General features: G+C 35.5%; 1 protein-coding gene across 1 annotated transcript; it reads left to right on the plus strand.

Annotated features, from left to right (window-relative positions):
• Window positions 1-1,148: 1,148 nt before the first annotated feature.
• LOC149665116 (uncharacterized) lies at window positions 1,149-20,299 on the plus strand. The gene is made up of 8 exons (XM_089842080.1): window positions 1,149-1,286; window positions 1,486-1,567; window positions 12,650-12,905; window positions 12,987-13,081; window positions 13,163-14,032; window positions 14,108-14,171; window positions 14,703-14,722; window positions 20,144-20,299. The coding sequence occupies exons 3-8, from the start codon at window positions 12,650-12,652 to the stop codon at window positions 20,297-20,299; spliced, it is 1,461 nt and encodes a 486-aa protein (XP_089698206.1). The 5' UTR covers window positions 1,149-1,286; window positions 1,486-1,567.
• Window positions 20,300-21,028: the final 729 nt, after the last annotated feature.

The raw sequence follows: 21,028 nt of genomic DNA on the forward strand, positions 1-21,028 counted from the left end.
TTATTCAATTCCTTGAATTAAGGCCTTAAAGAGCCTAAGTTACTTTCGCCCGGGGAATTGCTTTACTTCGTTTTCAAAAGTAAGTGGCTAATGAAATTAAGCAGAATTTTTTTAAATAAGCCTTTTATTAGTATAATATCGAGGAGGCTATTTTAAATAAAGGGGGATATTCTGTAAAGTTTGTTCAGCGGCTTTGGACTTCTCATTGCTAACTTTAAAATAAAAACAACTTCTTTCATCATTTGAATTATCATATTCTGAAATGATTTCTTTACCCAACATAACATTATAAGTGTGACGGAATCTTCGTAACATACTAACTATAAGTGTGACCGAGTATTAGGGCAAGGTTAAATTTTTTTGTATTCCCTTCTATAATCCCTTCCCGACCTGATGTAGAAAATAATTTTCGAGGCACGCCTACGTGTCCAACTAAATAATTTAGGAATTTTTTCTCACTTTCATATATTACAATTACCATATATCGGAATTTGTGTGTTTTTACTTCTTATATAGTTAATGTTTTGGACGTTTGAACTTTTGATGGCAATTCAACTGGAATGGAACTATTTCATTTGTTTTTTTTTTCATTCGCATTAGATCACATTAGAAATCCGAAATACATTTATGGATCATAAAACGAAAGTTGTGTGTCTTCATTTATAGAGAACGTTATTAAGTGGCTAGTTTTACGGCCTGCTCTTGGGCCGTCTTGTATATTTTGGTGGTATTTAGTTCAACAAAATAATGTTGATAACCAAAAATTTTATTCTCATGAGGCTTTTTCTTAACAAATAAAAGAAGAGACGAAAAACCCGAGCAAATATTTGAGTCACAGGGTCGCTAGTGGTTCGACAGTAAGGCACGGCATATTGTACTTGACAGTACAGTTTATTCTATGCAAGGTCACCACTGAATGGAGAGCCCCAAAATACACGTTTTTCTTATCAGTCAACTCGATCGAACGGGCCAAGCCCAAAATTCTCTTTTTTTTTTTTCGAGAACTTAAGAGAGAAACAGAAGAGGATATATAGAGTCCCACAAAATCTGCGAGTTTCTCTGATTCACGTGAAACCATTATGCTTCCCCCCCCCCTGCCCTGAACCCTTTTTGGCACCAACCGTCCTGGTCGTGTCAGCCTGGAAAATTTCCGCTTCTTACCTTTAGCCTTTTACACTGCCGGGCTGCCCATTATTCTCATTTACAAAACAGCGCTACGTAGTAACACTAGTGTTCGAGTCGTTAGAGCATTTTCCTCAGCATTCCAGAAAATTCTGCTAACTAAAGTAAGTTTCTAATTATAATAAATTTACCTTACTGTTTTACTACCGGTACATAGATAGGTTATGGTTATTAAAATATGAATTATTATCTATATACTGGTATTTTAATTTTGGAATATTTTTAGGGAAATGTAAAATAGTTATGAGTTAGGATGATATTTTTTTATAATCTGAAATGAACTCTAATAAACATTTTATATAGAGTTTGTGACTTCATCCACTGTGAAACTGGGCCCCAGCCTGAACTCTCATTCCAAAACAGATAATATCTTCAACACGATAAGGTATGATTTTATTACTATGATCCTGGTCAAGAGGAGTTAACAATGACTATTTTCTTCCCCAAGATGTTAAACATTTTGTATCAATTGACTTCATTTTCAACTCCTTTTGAACAAAAGTTTGCTAGGATTAATATACTGGTTTTATAGTTATGACGGTAAATTAAATATTAATAAACCGACCAATAGCCAATTATTGTGGTTGTAGTCTTAATTTTAGCGGTGATAGAAACTTCCAATGTATTTATCGTGGGGTAGTGTAATTGAAACAACACTGGTAGAGGCTGCTTTTACTGAGTAAATTTTCCCGCTAATTTATCCGCGTTATTTAATTACAAAGGCTCAAGCGTGGAAGGAAACGCTCATTTTAAAGGGAGGGTGAAGAGAAAAATCAATTTATTCTTCATCGATCCCTTTACTAAAAATATGACGCGTTTGCTTTGTTAAACATTCAGGAATGATATCGAAATTATTTTAAAATTAAAAAAGGTTTGTGTTTTCGAACTACGTCATAGAGTAATCTCAGTAGAGAGGGGAAAAACCAGTTTATCCCTCCCTTTAGGCGCGCTTTTGTAAGAGGAAATACTGAGAGCGCTTGTTAGGGGGGATGACACGGAGCATGGAGAGTAGTATCGGCGCTACGTACAGCAACGTCACTCCCTTCTATCTCCAAGCTACGTGTCATCCCCCCTAGCACGCGCGCTCAGTATTCCCTCTTACAAAAGCGCGCCTAAAGGGAGGAATAAACTGGTTTTTCCCCTCTCTACCGAGATTACGCTATGGAGTGACGTTGCAATACGTAGCGCTGACATTACTCTATTGATAAATTAAACAGGCCTTTGAGCTAAGCGATGCCATTGGAAGAACGGGGGTTTTAGCTTATCATTCCAGTCAGATTTGAGAGAGATTTTGGGATTTTAAAGCAATTTTTAGGTGGGATTTTGAAGTTTCAATGTAAATTCTCTTTAGGGATTTTGGCTAGTGTCCGACCCCTCGGGGTTTTACCATAGGAATATTTATTTTATTTTTTCAGATTTCCAAAAGGATGGAATTTAAGTGTTCGTTAAGTGGGTGTTCATTTAGAACAAAAGCATACGGGACATATTATAGACATGTTTCGTTGCATAAACATATCCCAAACTTAAGCTTTATTTGTGATTTCCCGAAATACCATTTAGTATTTTCTAAATTTGTATCATTTAAATCTCACGCGAACCGATTTCACAAAACTTCTTTAAAGTCATTTGATATTGATAATTTAAAAGTTCAGGAAATTTCGTCAGATAATTTTAAGTGTACTGTTAGAAATTGCGACTATCACTGTGATAATTTAAAGACCTTATACTTCCACGCAAAAGCACATTTCAAAAACGAGTCTTCAATAACTTGCCCATTCAAAGAGTGCTCTACGCGAAAGTATACTTCTATAAAATCGATGAGTTGTCACTTTGCTCGAAATCATAAGTCCAAATATAGCCTTCAACTGAGACCCGAAAAAGTTCCAAGTGACTTAACACCTGACCATATTATTAGAGAAGAAAGTAATAGAACAGAAAATGAAGTTGATGATTATGAGAATGCATCTGATTCTTTATTACCTTCAACTAATTTTGAATCGTCTTGTGATGAATTTTCTCATAGCCTCGGTGTTTTTTATCTAAAATTGCAGGCGAATAAGTTTATGCCTAGTTCTACTGTGCAGTATGTAGCAGAAGAAATTTCAAATCTTAAATATTTAGAAAAGAATGCGATGATTGAGAAAGTAACCATGGAACTTAAAAAAAATGGATTAAGTACTGATGTAATAACCAAGGTAGTTGGAATCTGCTCGGAAGAGAGTGCATTTGAAAAGGCGAATGAAAATTTTAAATCAATTTATCTCAGGCACAAGTTTTACAAAAATAATCTTAGTTACATATGCCCGATCCCTATTTTGCTAGGTTATCAAAATAAGAAAAAACAATTTTATCATTGTTCCAATAAAAGACACATTATTAGCGCTTATTTTAAATAAGGAAGTTAGAAAAGTTTTGAAATTTCCTAAACCCACCTAAAGCTCCGGCTACACCTGAACTAACTACAAAATTCTGGCTATATGGCACCAAGCCCTAGCCTAGTCCCGGACCCAGAGCAAAAAAAAAAAAATTCAGGAAAAAAACCAATTGTTGGAGGATATCAATGACGGAAAAATATTTCAAAGGGATTATGTAAAACAAAATGAAAATGCATTCCACCTTCTTTTATTCCCAGATGCTTTCGAGACTGTTAACCCTTTGGGCTCGGCAAAAAGTAAACATAAAATAGTATGAGTTTACTACACACTCTGAAACATTCCCGAAGAATTTCGATCAACAGTCGATCATATTCAATTAACACTACTTTGTAGAAGCTCACATTTTAAACGTTTTGGAATTAACAAGTGCCTTGAGAAATTAGTAATGCATTTGAAGGTCATTGAAACGGATGGTATTTTTGCAAATGGACACAATCACAAAGTTTTTGTAACCAGCGTTCTTGGAGACAATCTTGGAAGTCATGAGATTGGGGGCTTTAGTATGAGTTTTAAAAATGGCTATATTTGTCGCTATTGTTACATTCAAAGTAAAGAAATACACGTGGAAAAATTTTCCCGAAGAGAACCATAGCCAAATACAACAATAATGTCAATGAAGTGCAATTAAATCCTGAGATAAAAATCACGAAGGAGTTAGATTAGATTCAGGTTTCAATCAATTAATTAATTTTCACGTATGCTTGCCTGCAATGCCTCCATGCTTAGCGCACGATTTGTTTGAAGGGGTAGTGGCATATGATCTGCACCGTTTCCTATTATACTTTATCAAAGAACGAAAATGGTTTTCTTGGAACTATTACAACTATGCAATAGCCGAGTTCAAATACCAAGGAAAGATGCTGCCAACAAACCATGTTGTGCCAATGGTGGTGGTAATAAGCTGTCTGGGGACGCTTCTCAAATTTGGTGCATATTAAGACTTCTTTCATTAGTGTTTCGGGACAAAATTAGAGATTATTCAGATCCAGTTTGGCACTTATATTTGCAACTGAAAAAAATTGTTGAGGTCGTGGCTGCCCCTAAAATCTCAAAGCACAACGTCGCTTTATTGGTAGTTAGCCTATCTGAGTACAAACAAAATTTACTAAATGCATTTCCGGATTATCAATTGAAACCAAAACATCATTACTTCATTCAACACTATCCAGAACTTATTTTGCAATTCGGCCCGCTTATAAGAGTGTGGACACTTCGATTTGAAAGCAAACATGCAGTATACAAAAAGTTTGCAAATAACACCAAAAATTTCATGAATATAACCAAAACGCTGGCTGAAAAACATCAACTTCAGCAAGCATATTTTTTGTGTGGTTCGCCTTTCCCACCAAATATCAAATACCACAACTCTCATATATTTCAAGAACATGTTTTCGGGAAATATTTGTTAAACGAAATCAGAGAGCTAAAACTGTCAATCCGAGACATTGTTTGTTCTACAAAGCTAGACTATGGTTTTATAATCAAAAAGCGAGGCTAATGCAGTGTGATTGAAAGCAAGACCAGATGCACTTCACCGAGGGGGATGACAAGGGATACTTAGGTGTACAATATGTCGTGAATTCAATGCACTGTCAAAGCTGAGCTCTTTGAACTCGGGTGTATACACAGAGACCCAAAGAGTCTACCCTCGACTTCACTAAGAAATAAATCTAACTAGAAGAAAATTATTTAGATTTAAAAATAATTTAAACAAATACAAATTTTCATATATAACAAAGTCTTATTTAAAGCAAAGCGCGGCTCTTCTGGCGCCCCTAGCATTCTGGCTTATCTTCTGGACACGAATTTTACCTTGCCAAAGGCAGGAACCAATCAGAACTAATACTGCATTAGGTCTGATTGGTTCCTGCCTTTGGCTACAGTAGCCTTTACCAAGCTTAGCCAGGAAAGTGATCTTTAAGGGGCACCAACGGAGCCGCGCTTTCCTTTAAACCTTATGACTGAACAATATCTGATTAAAAGGACAATGAAATGATGACGCAAGTTGTTTGTACTTGATTTCAAATCCATTTAAAAAACTTACCAGAACATTCCCTGTTAATTTAAATCTAAATGCATACTTCTGGGGATTTAGCTCAGACGCGAATCTGTTTGCGAAAATTTAAAACAAGACGTAACGTAGTGCACACTGCATGCATATGTCAAAGCACCACATTCTAAACCGTTTTCCGATATATTAACGTCTTCTTAAACAATTTGTAATTTCTGTGAAAGGTACTACTTATGAACGGGGACAACTTGTGGTTTGGGAATCAACAGAGGATGAAATTTTATTTGGACGTATCGAGACCCTGATAGTTCCTAACAAAACATCTGATGTAGTATATATTTGTGCATCTATGTTTGCCCGTACAAAACTTTTAGGCTGTAATTCATCTGCATACACGCTTTTTTTATCGCTATCACGCTGTAATAGGTATACATTAAGGCTACATTTTCTGCAGCTCGAAAAACGCGAAAATTTTACAACAATTCCAGAACTGCAAATTGTCTGCCGTTTCTACATTTTCTGTTTATTATCTGTTAATTGTCTGTACTGGCAGAAATATGCAGCGCGATTCTGCAAACGCGATGCAAAAGTAGAAATAACAGCTGCTTGTTAAAAACTGTAATTTGACCACAGTTATAGACATGTTACAGATCTGCAAAAGTGATGGAAAAGTAGAAATCCAGCTGCCAATTTAAAACTGCAACTTGACCACATTTATAGACATGTTACAGGCCTGCAAATGTGATGGAAAAGTAGAAATCCAGATGCCAATTTAAAACTGTAATTTTACCTCATTTATAGACATGTTACAGGTCTGCAAAACTTATGGAAAAGTAGATATTCAGCTGCCAATTTAAAACTGCAATTTGACCACATTTATAGACATGTAACAGGTCTACAAAAGTGATGGAAAAGCAGAAATCCAGCTGCCAATTTAAAACTGTAATTTGGCCATTTTTATAGACATGTTACAGGTGTGCAAAAGTGATAGAAAAGTAGAAATACCAGATGCTAGTTTAAAACTGTAATTTGACTACATGTATAGACATGTTACAAGTCTGAAAAAGTGATGGAAAAGTAGAAATCCAGCTGCCAATTTAAAACTGTAATTTGACCATATTTATAGACATGTTACAAGTCTGAAAAAGTGATGGAAAAGTAGAAATCCCGCTGCCAATTTAAAACTGTAATTTGACCATATTTATAGACATGTTACAAGTCTGAAAAAGTGATGGAAAAGTAGAAATCCAGCTGCCAATTTAAAACTGTAATTTGACCATATTTATAGACATGTTACAAGTCTGAAAAAGTGATGGAAAAGTAGAAATCCAGCTTCCTATTTAAAACTGTAACTATTCCACATTTGTAGACATATTGCAGGTATTCAAAAGTAGAATTTCCTACTTTTGAATACCTGCAATATATCTCACTAAATGTGGTTAAATTACAGTTTTAAGTTGGTAGCTGAATTTCTACTTTTCCATCACGTTTGCAGACCTGTAACATGTCTATAAAAATGGTCAATTTAGGTCAAATTAAAGTTTTAAATTGGCAGCTGTATTTCTACTGTTCCATCACTTTTGCAGACCTGTAACATGTCTTTAAATGTAGTCAAATTGCAGTTTTAAATTAGCAGCTAGATTTCTACTTTTCAATCACTCTTTCAGACCTGTAACATGCCTATAAATGTGGTCAAATTGCAGTTTTAAATTAGCAGCTGGATTTCTACTTTTCTATCACTTTTGCAGACCTGTAACATGTCTATAAAATGTTCAAATTACAGTTCTAAATTGGCAGCTGCATTTCTACTTTTCCATCATTTTTGCAGATCTGTAACATGTCTATAAATGTGGTAGAATTGCAGTTTTAAATTAGCAGCTGGATTTCTACTTTTCTATCACTTTTGCAGACCTGTAACATGTCTATAAAAATGGTCAAATTACAGTTCTAAATTAGCAGTTGCATTTCTACTTTTCCATCACTTTTGCAGACCTGTAACATGTCTATAAATGTGGTCAAATTGCAGTTTTAAATTAGCAGCTGTATTTCTACTTTTCTATCACTTTTGCAGACCTGTAACATGTCTATTAAAACGGTCAAATTACAGTTCTAAATTAGCAGCTGGATTTCTACTTTTCCATCACTTTTGCAGACCTGTAACATATCTATAAAAACGGTCAAATTACAGTTTTAAACTAACAGCTGGTATTTCTACCTTTGCATAGCGTTTGCAGAATTGCGCTGCATATTTCTGCCAGTCTAGACAGTTAACAGTTAACAAACAGAAAATGTAGAAACGGCAGTCAATTTGCAGTTCTAGAATTGCTGTGAAATTTTCCCGTTTTTTGAGCTGCAGAAATGTAGCCTTAATAGTTACAGCGTGGTAGCGATAAAAAAGCGCGTATGCAGAGGAATTACAGCTTAAAATTTTTGTACGGGAAGTCAACTTCGAGCGCTCCATAAATTTTTATCTGCTTCTGTTAGGCATTAATATTACTTTTATTTTCCTAAACTTTGAATAAACAAGTGGTTAGGCCTAAAAAGGCATCTTAAAAAAGCTTTACTCATTCATCTCAATAAGATCTTTTGATCTAATACTGTCACGTCTCGATCCTAAATATATTTAAACCACCATAAAAGATAGAAAATTGAAACATTTTTGGTCATAAATGGGCCAGTATTGTATATACAGTTATCAAAAGTTTATCAGATATGTTTCAATAAGTATGACACTGCCTATACTTCGTAATGCTAGAGACTTACTGAGAGCTAGTTCGAGAATGACTCGAGAATTGAATACACTCGGTTTTGCAGTCCAACTTCACCGATTAAGACAAGATCTACTATCACCATGGCGCTCGAAATGTGAAGGAAACTGCGAACCAAAGTACTTAAGCGCTATCATATAGGTCTACAGCAGTTTTCCTGGTTGCGAATAGACGTAAAACAAGCCTGTCGGGACCCTTCCCTTCAGTTGTAATCGGTTTTTAGCTGCAAGTTTTAAAGACTTTTTCGATTATGTTCTGTGAGTGTGTATGTTGTGGATGATAGATAGACGAAAAGACCTTTTTAGCTAGATGTGGTAAGAACTTGTACATGTACCTAAACAGTTGGACCATCTCAGATGTTAATTTAGCAAGTCAGAAAAGTGTGTATTCAGATAAATTACAGCTTAATATTTTTGTAAGGGATGAGTACAAGTTGGGAATCCAAAATAAACCTCTCCAAGTCGAGACGCAATTTAGAGGCTATTTTTAAATATTAAAAAAATATAATTGATATTTATTAATTTAATCGTCATTAATTTACCTTAATTCTAGTTAAATCGTTTTAAGGAACTTTATTCCTAAAATAATTTTAAACATAACTATTGTTGACGTTCGAACTCAAGCGTAAGCCTCTTTAAATTTTTTTGGAAATTTAGGGTATATAAGGCGACTGATTCACAATAATTGATAGGAAAACCCGCAATGGCCCTGCAAAGCATCTGAAAAGAGCCTGCAATGATCCTGCAAAGAATCTGAAATGCTCCTGCAATTATCCTACAAAGTATCTGAAATGCACCTACAATGATCCTGCGAAGTATCTGAAATGCACCTGCAATGATCCTGCGAAGTATCTGAAACGCATCTGATATTATTCCACAAAGTATCTAAATCGCACCTGCAATGATCCTACAAAGAATCTGAAACGTGGCTGCAATGACCCTGCAAAGTATCTGAAACGCACCTGCAATTATCCTACAGAGTATCTGAAATGCTCCTGCAATGATCCTGCGAAGTATCTGAAACGCGGCTGCAATGATCCTACAAAGTATCTGAAACGCACCTGTAATTATCCTACAAAGTATATGAAAAGAGCCTGCAATGATCCTGCAAAGAATCTGAAACGCGCCTGCAATTATTCTACAGAGTATCTGAAATGCACCTGCAATGATCCTGCGAAGTATCTGAAACGCGGCTGCAATGATCCTACAAAGTATATGAAAAGCGCCTGCAATTATCCTACAAAGTATATGAAATGCTCCTGCAATTATCCTAAAAATATCTGAAAAGTACCTGCAATTATCCTACAAAGTATCTGAAACGCGCCTGCAATTATCCTACAAAGTATCTGAAACGCGCCTGCAATTATCCTACAAAGTATATGAAATGCTCCTGCAATTATCCTAAAAATATCTGAAAAGTACCTGCAATTATCCTACAAAGTATCTGAAACGCGCCTGTAATTATCCTACAAAGTATCTGAAATTCGGCTGCAATGATCCTACAAAGCATCTGAAACGCGCCAATAATGATCCTGAAAAGTATCTGAAACGCGACTGCAATTTGCCTACAAAGTAAATGAAAAGCGCCTGCAATTTGCCTACAAAGTATATGAAAAGTGCCTGCAATTATCCTAAAAAGTACCTGAAACGCGCCTGCAATGATCCTGAAAAGTACCTGAAACACGCCTGCAATTATCCTAAAAAGTATCTGAAACGCGCCTGCAATGATCCTGAAAAGTACCAGAAACACACCTGCAATTTGCCTACAAAGCATATGAAAAGCGCCTGCAATTATCCTAAAAAGTATCTGAAACGCGCCTGCAATGATCCTGAAAAGTACCAGAAACACACCTGCAATTTTCCTACAAAGTATATGAAACACGCCTGCAATTTTCCTAAAAATTATCTGAAAATCAACTGCAATTATCCTACAAAGTATCTGAAACGCGCCTGTAATTATCCTACAAAGTATCTGAAACGCGCCTGCAATTATCCTACAAAGTATCTGTAACGCGCCTGCAATTATCCTAAAAAGTATCTGAAAAGCACCTGCAATTATCGTACAAATTAAAGTATCTGAAACGCGCCTGTAATGGTCCTTAAAAGTATCTGAATCGCGGCTGCAATGATCCTGCAAAGTATTTGAAACGCGGCTGCAATTATCCTACAAAGTATCTGAAACGCGGCTGCAATGATCCTACAAAGTATCTGAAACGCACCTGCAATTATCCTACAAAGTATCCGAAATACGCCTGCAATGATCCTAAAAAGTATCTGAAACGCGCCTGCAATGATCCTGAAAAGTATATGAAAAGCGCCTGCAATTTTCCTACAAAGTATATGAAAAGCGCCTGCAATTATCCTACAAAGTATATGAAATGCTCCTGCAATTATCCTAAAAATATCTGAAAAGTACCTGCAATTAACCTACAAAGTATCTGAAACGCGCCTGTATTTATCCTACAAAGTATCTGAAATTCGGCTGCAATGATCCTAAAAATTATCTGAAAAGCACCTGCAATGATCCTACAAAGCATCTGAAACGCGCCTGCAATGATCCTGAAAAGTACCAGAAACACACCTGCAATTTGCCTACAAAGTATATGAAAAGCGCCTGCAATTATCCTAAAAAGTACCTGAAACGCGCCTGCAATGATCCTGAAAAGTACCTGAAACACGCCTGCAATTATCCTAAAAAGTATCTGAAACGCGCCTGCAATGATCCTGAAAAGTACCAGAAACACACCTGCAATTTGCCTACAAAGTATATGAAAAGCGCCTGCAATTATCCTAAAAAGTATCTGAAACGCGCCTGCAATGATCCTAAAAAGTATCTGAAACGCGCCTGCAATGATCCTGAAAAGTATATGAAAAGCGCCTGCAATTTTCCTACAAAGTATATGAAACACGCCTGCAATTTTCCTACAAAGTATATGAAACGCTCCTGAAAAGTATCTGAAATGCGCCTGCAATTATCCTAAAAATTATCTGAAAATCACCTGCAATTATCCTACAAAGTATCTGAAACGCGCCTGTAATTATCCTACAAAGTATGTGCAACGCGCCTACAATTATCCTACAAAGTATCTGTAACGCGCCTGCAATTATCCTAAAAATTATCTGAAAAGCACCTGCAATTATCGTACAAATTAAAGTAACTGAAACGCGCCTGTAATGGTCCTTAAAAGTATCTGAAACGCGGCTGCAATGATCCTGCAAAGTATTTGAAACGCATCTGAAATTATCCTACAAAGAATATGAAACGCACCTACAATGATCCTGCAAAGTATCTGAAACACACCTGCAATTATCCGACAAAGAATCGGAAATGCACCTGCTATTATCCTACAAAGTATCTGAAACGCGCCTGCAATTATCCGACAAAGTATCTGAAACGCGCCTGCAATTTTCCTACAAAGTATATGAAATGCGCCTGCAATTATCCTAAAAAGTATCCGAAACCCGCCTGCCATTATCCTACAAACTTAGCAATTTCTGACTGTAACATGCATACAATATATCTGGAAGGTACAGTACCTGTAATGAGCCTACAAACATCCTGATTTCTTACGGTAGTTACTATTTCCCTTCTGTTTTCTAGCTGTAAGCTAGCTATTTTATGACTCTAGAGTAGCTAAATTTTCTATACTGCTGTACTGAGTTTTCCAACGGAAGATATTTTTTCTGCAAAACGTCTAAAATGTTCTGCATTGCTCTCTGGAATGCATCTTAATTTTGTCTGAAGTTGAACCTTTTTCAGGTTTATTCCAGTATTATTCCAGAATATTCCAGTTTATTTGCAATATATTGCAGATTCTAAAAAATCTAAATAACAGCAAAATGCAGCCGTAAATTTTTGTACGGGTGGCTCCAAATATAATTGGGAATTACACCTTTACGAGTTATTCGAGATTAATCAAAGGTGTCTAGCAAATCTGGTTGATCTTGCTGATTTCTATCCTCTTTCGGTCTATTATATATTTGGGAAAATGTTTTTATCTTTAAAGCATAATGTTTGTCACCCCTAGAAGTTTCACAGTTGGTTAGAATTGCGGATTTGATGTTATTGGTGGGTACTTAATGGATTTTTTGAGAGGGAATTATGTTAAATATACTGCCAGTCAAGTAACATTACGTTTCAAGACATATTTATACCGTTATTTTAAGATTCAAAATAATGAAGACTATATATATCGAAGTTTTAAATTGCGTTTGTTTTCAAAATTATTTTCATATAAAAAAATTGTTTTATAGATGGCTGCAGCCTATTCAAGAGATGCTTCAGAAAACGTTACTGATTTTCTATCGAAAGCCTTGTCAAATTTGGATAAGGCTGCAATTAAAGATCTCACTGAACACCTTGCCAGTGACAAAATAGGCGTAGAGAAAGTTGACGATCTAAAATATGTATCATTGTCGGACCTTAACGACACGGCTCTAAAACCTATACAATCACGAAGGCTTCTGAGTTTCATAAAATCGAACCTTCTTGATGTAGCACCGGAAATAGGTTGGTGAAAAACCAAGCCCAATTTAGCATAAACTATACACAGCTACTTACAATACTTCAAATTTTGATTATTTTAAATAGTTTCGGAGAAAGCTCTTGGTCCAACAGCTTCTGGAGCTGAAGTCAATGACAAATTATCGTCCAGTAATGCAGCTTCAAATTTAAGCCAGCCTTCGGTAATATTTAAACCACATAATATTATTTCCCCATATTTAATTTGGTAATTTTTATTAACTTCATGTTAATATCACCCACAGAAATCAGGAACTTCATGTATCAATACTGACCAAACAATTTCGGCCTATGTATTAAATATGGATATTTTCAACAAGCAAGTTCAAAAAGCTTTAGCAACAGATGTGCAACTCTCACAAAAAAATCGGAATGCTGTTGTAAGGAATCTGGTAGATGATGCCATCAAACGATCCCCAAGGCCTAGTCGGAGCGACATGAGGATAATAGCCAGCCATTTCAACCAACGTTTCCCAAACGCTGTAAAGGACGTAATTGATGGAGAAGTGTTAGGATGTGGTTATCATAGTTTTACGGTCCAACTGTACGTACGGCTTGAAAATCTTTCCCGACAAACCGAAAAAGTGATGCCCTTGGTAAAAAACATTAAGAAAGGAAAACAGGCTCGTTTGATTGATGTAAACAATACAAACCTTAAATTCAACCCGACAATAAATGAGGAGGAGTTGCAAACGTCAGAGGATGCATGTGAAATTTTAAAGAAAATGTTTTTTGAAATGAATCCTGATACTAATATAGTGGAAGCACGAATGAAACAGACCTACGGTCTTCAAAGACTTGATATACATAATAATACTAGTGTTGAAAATCTCCTTGAAAAGTGGTCATTTTTATTTGAACTTGTTGGCCTTAAAGTTCATTTGCAAGAGATGATGGGAAAAGACATTTTTTCCTTATTTGAAAGGTTTTTCGATTTGAAAAGCAATATTTTCTGTACATTTTTTGCTAAGAGTACCAAGGATATGTGCAAAACGACTCTGAAAACTCTTAAAGAAAAAAATATTAGAAATCAATCAGCTGTGATTGGTTCTGTGGTATTAATGATAATGAATCATTTTAATGAAGCACCTGAGAACATTTTCCCTATCTTTGAAGTAAGCCGAATGAAATCGCATACTTCTTAATCTTTATAAAGTTCAGAATAACTGATTCGATTTTATACTTAACAGCTTGGTACTCCTAAAGAAGAGGTTTTGAAAAAAGTGCCACTTCATCCTTGCTTGATTGTTTTTGGTAAATAATTTTCTATTAATTACGTTCAAAGCAAACTCCATGGACTTTGTCACTTCTTGGGTCAAAGCTTGCCTGAAGCTACTGAACTGATGCTTACGGTCGACAGAAGAATAATTAACGATCATTTACCAAGTGATAAACTTGCTTTGGCACTGGCCATGTTCTTTGGAATGTTTTATGTTTTGAATTTGAAATATCCAGAGGGATGTCCATGTACTTTGGAGTTATTTCAGAGGTAATTATAGACTTTCATAGAGCCTGGTGCTTCATGGTTTGAAGAGTGGTTTAATACAGATCCTATATTTCTTGAGACTTATACTATAGATCCTATATTTATTTCTTGAGATTTATAACATAACCTATAGTTCTTGAGTTTCCAATATTTTTAGAAATACCAAAATATATTTCTCGCGGCTTGCACACCATATTTCTAAAGCGTTTAGCCCAAAGGTTACAGCATAGGGTTGTACTCCTTTTTGGCTCGAAGTTCGTCTAACTAATTATCTAATTCCATTTTTTTATTTAACACAGGTATATTGCAAAATGAAATTGTAAAAAAACTAAGGATATAGTTGACCCGAAAGTAATAGGCCTAATAAATAAAGTTTCACAAATGGAATGGACTGATGGTAAGTTTCATTCCCTTTCAATTCAAGTTCAATTGAAATAACTGGGAAATATTTAACCATTTTTTATTTTGCCATCTAGGTTAATGCTGATGATTTTTGTTAAAAAGTAAAAATCCTAATAAAAGTTAAAATTTAAAATGATTTTTGTTTTATTGTACCTACTTTTTGATATATTCAAGGCAGATACCATTTTTACCATAAGCATATCATACAACCCGGGTGGTATGATCTACTTCATATTTTATCTGTTGAAACCTCTTACGTATTTGAAACCAGTTTTTCATTTTAACAACATTATCACTAAAGTAAATTTTATGGAAATGATAAGTATTTTCTACGGGTTTCGCTGTAGAAATGCTATTATTATTTCTGTAAAAGCTTCATGAATATTTAGCGTAAACTATACACGATTTTGTGTTGAGACTACTTCAAATCTTCCGTAAAATCAACAGAAATTGTGACATATTTTCTACCGATATCTCTGTTGAAATTACTCTTTCCCTACAGTTAGAGCTACAGGAATATCTTATGTTTTTTTAGCCCACTTATCAGTTGAAAATACTCTAAAACGCAAGTAGATGTTACTGAAATATAACATGTATTTTCTACACGTTTCGGTGGTAAAACTGCACTATAACTTATGTCAATTTTACTGAATTATAACAGGTATTTTCTACAAATTCCCTTGTTAAAACTACTCTATCACCCAAGTCAGTTTTACTGAATTATAACATGTATTTTCTACAATTTTCTTTGTTAAAACTACTCTATCACCCAAGTCAGTTTTACTGAATTATAACATGTATTTTCTACAATTTTCCTTGTTAAAACTACTCTACCACCCAAGTCAGTTTTACTGAGTTATAACATGTATTTTCGACAATCTTCCTTGTTAAAACTACTCTACCACCCAAGTCAGTTTTACTGAGTTATAACAGGTACATTTTACAAATTCCTCCGTTAAAAATACACGTCCATTTGAGTGAGAGGTACAGTTGAAATTTGTGTATTTATCACATTTTTTCCTGCTAGTTTAACGGATCTAGCCATGTAATTTTTACAGGAACTTAGTCACGTAAGTTCAACTGTAAATTTCGTATTATACAATTTTACGGGATGAGCTGTTTCAATTGCATGTATGTTATGGCTACACCGGCTTCCATAACTTTCCTGTCATTTCAACAGTTTAAATTTCTCTCAGTGTAGCTTTTTCTTGAGCTAATATTGAGAGCAAAATACTAGGGTAAATAATGTTCAAAAATATTTTTCGCAAACGAAATTTTGGTTAAAAAACAAAGATACGAGTTTTTTCAAATAATTGATGTTTCATATCATGTGTTCAAAAGTGAAAATTTAATTATATCTATTACACAACTTTAAACCTGACTGCTTGACTTGACAATCAACGTCCCATCAAACACAAATTGCTTTCCCTTCATTTTCACAAGCAAATCACAGAGCAAGCGGTAGTTATACCACAAAAAGATTAATTAGGTCTGTGCACAAAAATACTCCATAGATCTGAGCACCAACATGTGTTTTAGACTTCTGCACCAACACATGTCATAGATATGTGCACCAACACAAGTCATATACTTTTCGGTAATCTAGCTTAACTACCTGCCATCGGTAATCTAGCTTAATTGCCTGCCATCGGTAATCTAGCTTTAGTTCCTGTAATCGGTAATCTAGCTTAATTACCTGTAATTTGTAATCTAGCTTAATTGCCTGCCATCGGTAATCTAGCTTTAGTTCCTGTAATCGGTAATCTAGTTTAATTACCTGTAATTTGTAATCTAGCTTAATTACCTGTAATCGGCAATCTAGCTTAATTACCTGCAATCGGCAATCTAGCTTAATTACCTGCAATCGGCAATCTAGCTTATTTACCTGTAATCGGTAATCAAGCTTAAATACCTGTAATCGGTAATCTAGATTAAGAACCTTGAATTGTTACTATCCATATGTATTGAGGAAGGCATCAGTTTCGAAATTATCAGCAAATTCGATTAGTTACCACAAAAATTATTTGTTAATTCTAATTCCTTCCTTAAAAGTCTTCTATATTTCAATTTCAGCTCTCTTAGACTATAGAGACAGTTAAGGCTCGTTTATATGTGCGCGAGAAATGGAAAAAGTCGAAGCGTAAAGCTGAGAGATGAGGCGTATTGGGGTTTGAGTTCCCTAGGCGTACCGTTTTCAAACAAGCGAGAACTTTTCAAGTCGCGCTTGTTGCTCATAGATGAGGCGGGTGTTCCGAATAAGCTCCGATCTGCCGTAGATTTTTCAGCTCATGTTTGCTTGTCGCAAAGAGTCACGTGATTTTTTAAGCCAATAATATCCAAGGAACGAATATAGTTTGATATTTTTGAGTTTGTTTATCTCGCGAAATAGGCCTAGGCACCACCATTGAGAATGTCTTTAAAAGAACAATACGTGTAATCACATTGCCTCATCCTTTCAAGCTCGACAATTAAATCAAAATTATTCTCAAGCTCAAGTAGAGAAAATATACGCACCTTGACAAATTATATCAAGTAACGTTCCAAAATGCGAAAAAAGCCTTCTTTGTTTCTATTTCTCTATATAGGATGTACCCACCAACGACGTTCCGTTCTAATTTTATGTTGTTTTTTTGATGTAAATGTCGAATGATTTTCAAAAGCAATAGTTTCTTTTGAAGCAGAAGTAAACTAACGACAGTCGAAGCCATTTTAGTTGTTTACTTCCGACTGAAAGACAACTTTGCAATCTAGGCTCATGCTACCGCCCAGCTCGTATGTAAACGAAGGAGCGTGTGGAGCAGCGGCAGCAAACGCTTTTGGCAGACGCGATTTTTTTAGGCGCGAGAAAAAGATTCGACTTTCAACTTCTACTCTCAGCTTTAAGCTTAATTCTCGCTTACATGTAAACGAGCCTTAACAATAAAGGTGATTTAACAAGATTACCGGCGACTGGTAATTAAACTAGATTATCGACGACGGGCAATTAAGCAAGATTATCAACGGCTGGTAAATAAGCCAGATTACCGACGACCGGTAATAAAGCCAGACTATCGACGACAGGTAATTAAGCCAGATTGCCGTCGACCGGTAATTAAGCCACATTACCGACCACCGGTAATAAAGCCAGATTACCGTCGACCGGTAATTAAGCCACATTACCGACGACCGGCAATTAAGCCACATTACCGACGACCGGTACTTATGCCAGATTACCGACGACCTGTACTTAAGCCAGATAACCGACGACCGGTACTTATGCCAGATTACCGACGACCGGTACTTATGCCAGATTACCGACGACCTGTACTTAAGCCAGATTACCGACGGCTAGTAATGAAGCCAGATTACCGACGACTGGTAATGATGCTAGACTACCGAGAGTAGTAATTAAGTTAGACTGAGATGTAATTATTAGTGTCGAAACATTCTGTAATTGATCGTGATCTTTGAGGGCTATACAACACGTTTATTTTTATAGCGTCGAAAACTTTGCAATTAAGTTTTCATACGGATTTTATTATTTTGTCAGCTCTCAACGATTTTCTTTCCATTTTATTCTCTTTAAAGGGCTAAATTCTCTACCTAATTGCGCATGGTTCATGTTAAAATATTTTACTGTAATAATTTCGGTGAAAAAAGTAATAAAAGATTTTCTTAAAATAATAGATGTTTTAGAATCATGTCTTCAAAAGTTGAAAATTTTAATATCTGTTACTTCAGGCAATTAATTTTATACACTTATCTTTTACACTTTCCGGTCTTTGCCTAGAATGACAGTTTTTACTAATATCATTCAGTTTTTGCAACGAGAGTAAAATCATATAAAAGTCCGCGGTAAAACAGCGTAAGTACAAGAGTGGCTTTCTCCTCGGCTGCATCCATGGTAAAACGCTGTAAGACCAACAGTATGACATATAGGGTGCAATAACGTAAGTCAAAGCATGATTTTAAAACATGAAATGTAGCACTTAGAATTAATTTTTCGCAAAAACCTTAAATTTGTTCCTTTTCATTTTGATATAAAACTGTTCCCAAACGTAACAAACAAATATTTAATTTCAAAACGGTGGCGACAAAATGGGTAAAATGGACAAAAACGCCCATGTTATTTCTATGGGAAAATTTGAAAGTTTTCACCAAAACACTGACCAATTTTATGCAAATGAAAATCCACCCTTATAAACTTTATTTTTTATAAAATAAACTAATTGGTGGATCATTTTGAATTTTGAACCACATACTAAGGGTCCAAATTTTAGTTCAGAGGAATCTTTTCAAATCAGTGAACATAATACGAAAAAGTTACGTCCAATAAAATAAACCCTTATACATTAAAGGCAGTATGAAGTCTAGGTGGGGTGGCGTAGCGGTTAGCGCTTTCGCCTCGCAGCAAGAGGATCCCGGGTTCGATCCCGGACTGTGGCACCGGGTGAAAAATCTGGGAACAAATCCTTCTGCGTAGAGTTTGCAAGTTGTCTCCCCGCTTGTTAAAGGAGTTTTCCTCCGCGGTCTAACCCGGTTTCTCCTTTCCATCAAAACTTGCAGAGGCTAACGGTAATAGTTAGTATAGGGCGCTGTCGGTTAGCTGTGGCATAGGGGCTAGCCACCACCCCTCTATGCATTGTAAAGGCGTTAGATAAGTGGCAATAAGTCGCAAGATGACTTGGTCCAATTAGCTAGCTAGCTGAATTCGATTCGATTCGATCTAAGAGAGCTACCGCTCTCTCAGAATAATGAGTACGTGATAACTTTAACCGTAAATTTTATACGCAACAAACCGTTAATTTAGTGGAAACTATTCATTAATAACTAATTTCATTTAATCATAGACTTAAATATGATAAAGCAGTAAATTTATTTCCAACTAGTAACGTTTTTGGTAACATTTCGCTTCGGTTAATTTTACGGTAATTTCTTAAAGTGTAGAGACAAGGTGAAATTTGTTTTTGCTTAGACGCGTAATCAAGGGAATTTTTAACAGCTGAGAATTTTCCTCCACCTAAATTTGCTCTAGGGTAACGGTTACCTGCATACTCTACCGGAGACGTTTATTATTTTCAAATACGTAATAAATCATTCTGTGGACAGAAAAGTTAGGTAAATTCCAAAGCGGCTAGAAAATTAAAATTAATGGTACAATATTACTTTACAAATTTAAATTTCATTCAAATAAGAGAATTAAATTTAATATGTTATCATAAAATTCACAACTATAGTCTGGAACACGTAATCGCAATGTGCAAAAAACTCGGATTCAGTATTTCGAGAATCTTACAGCGTCAAGTTAACGTCACAACGAACACTATCTTTATAGTATTCGCAACTAAAACTTTTTCAGATATTGATAGCTTACCTTTTCAGAGAAACTGACTACGCTTACGTTATAGACCTCTTCTTCCATATGTTGAAGAAAGAGAAGCCTTGTCCAACAGAAAATTTATGCTCCGATTTAGAGTCAAAAAATGATCGAATCTACAGCGTCACCTCACCATGAGAAGTCAAAACTAGTTTTAACGCCGGTGTCGACTGAAGAGTACAATTACCTCCGCACGCTCATTTTGGTGTCATTATTATCCTGTAAAAACAGAGCCTTAATAGTGTTTCGACACCATTTAGATAAAACGTTCATTTCTAATCACGGAAACAGACTGGAATAACAGCGCCAAACGAGGTGTTCATCACTTTCAGATTCCCGGTCCACCTTTTACGGATTGCGCGTTATAATTCTAGCGCTGTCTAGAGTAGGTTTTAAAAGATTAGGCGTGATCATTTTTGTAAAAAACGAGGATGGAAACTTGTCCATTGATTAAAGTGAGTGGCTAGCCCCTCGACGGCAAGTTGGAATAATTTCTTTTTGAAATGATGGCATTTACAAAAAGCAATCACAGTGTTATTAAAGTCGTTTTAGGGTTCACCTTGTTTTTCACGCACATTTGCGAAATAAAAACCAGAAACTCGACAGCGTTTTGACGCCATGAAGTTAAAATGTTCATTTTTAAAGGCCCATTTTCAATCATGATTTTCAATATAAATATTTGCGACAAAATTAATGTTCAGTCAAATGCCGAACACAAATTGTAGATGGTTTTCAAACAAGCTTCATATTCAGTTTTTCGTCTTTTCAGGCTTTAAGCCTTCGAGAAGCGAATATCTAAATGAGTTTGATATATGTTTCTCATTTTCTTTAAATTTAAGCCGCTCAAAGTGAAAGTAATTGAGTTAC

Source organism: Phalangium opilio, unplaced genomic scaffold, assembly GCF_054372755.1.
Source record: "Phalangium opilio isolate 3A_F unplaced genomic scaffold, DU_Popi_V2 ptg000061l_1, whole genome shotgun sequence".
In the NCBI taxonomy this organism is placed as follows: domain Eukaryota; kingdom Metazoa; phylum Arthropoda; class Arachnida; order Opiliones; family Phalangiidae; genus Phalangium; species Phalangium opilio.

What these genes read in the sequence shown, in the direction of transcription:
- LOC149665116 (XM_089842080.1), top strand. Translation starts at nt 12,650, where the DNA reads ATGGCTGCAGCCTATTCAAGAGATGCTTCAGAAAACGTTACTGATTTT. An exon ending in CAAATTTAAGCCAGCCTTCG is followed by an intron (nt 13,082 to 13,162) that starts GTAATATTTAAA and finishes TATCACCCACAG; the next exon opens with AAATCAGGAACTTCATGTAT. An exon ending in ACATTTTCCCTATCTTTGAA is followed by an intron (nt 14,033 to 14,107) that starts GTAAGCCGAATG and finishes TATACTTAACAG; the next exon opens with CTTGGTACTCCTAAAGAAGA.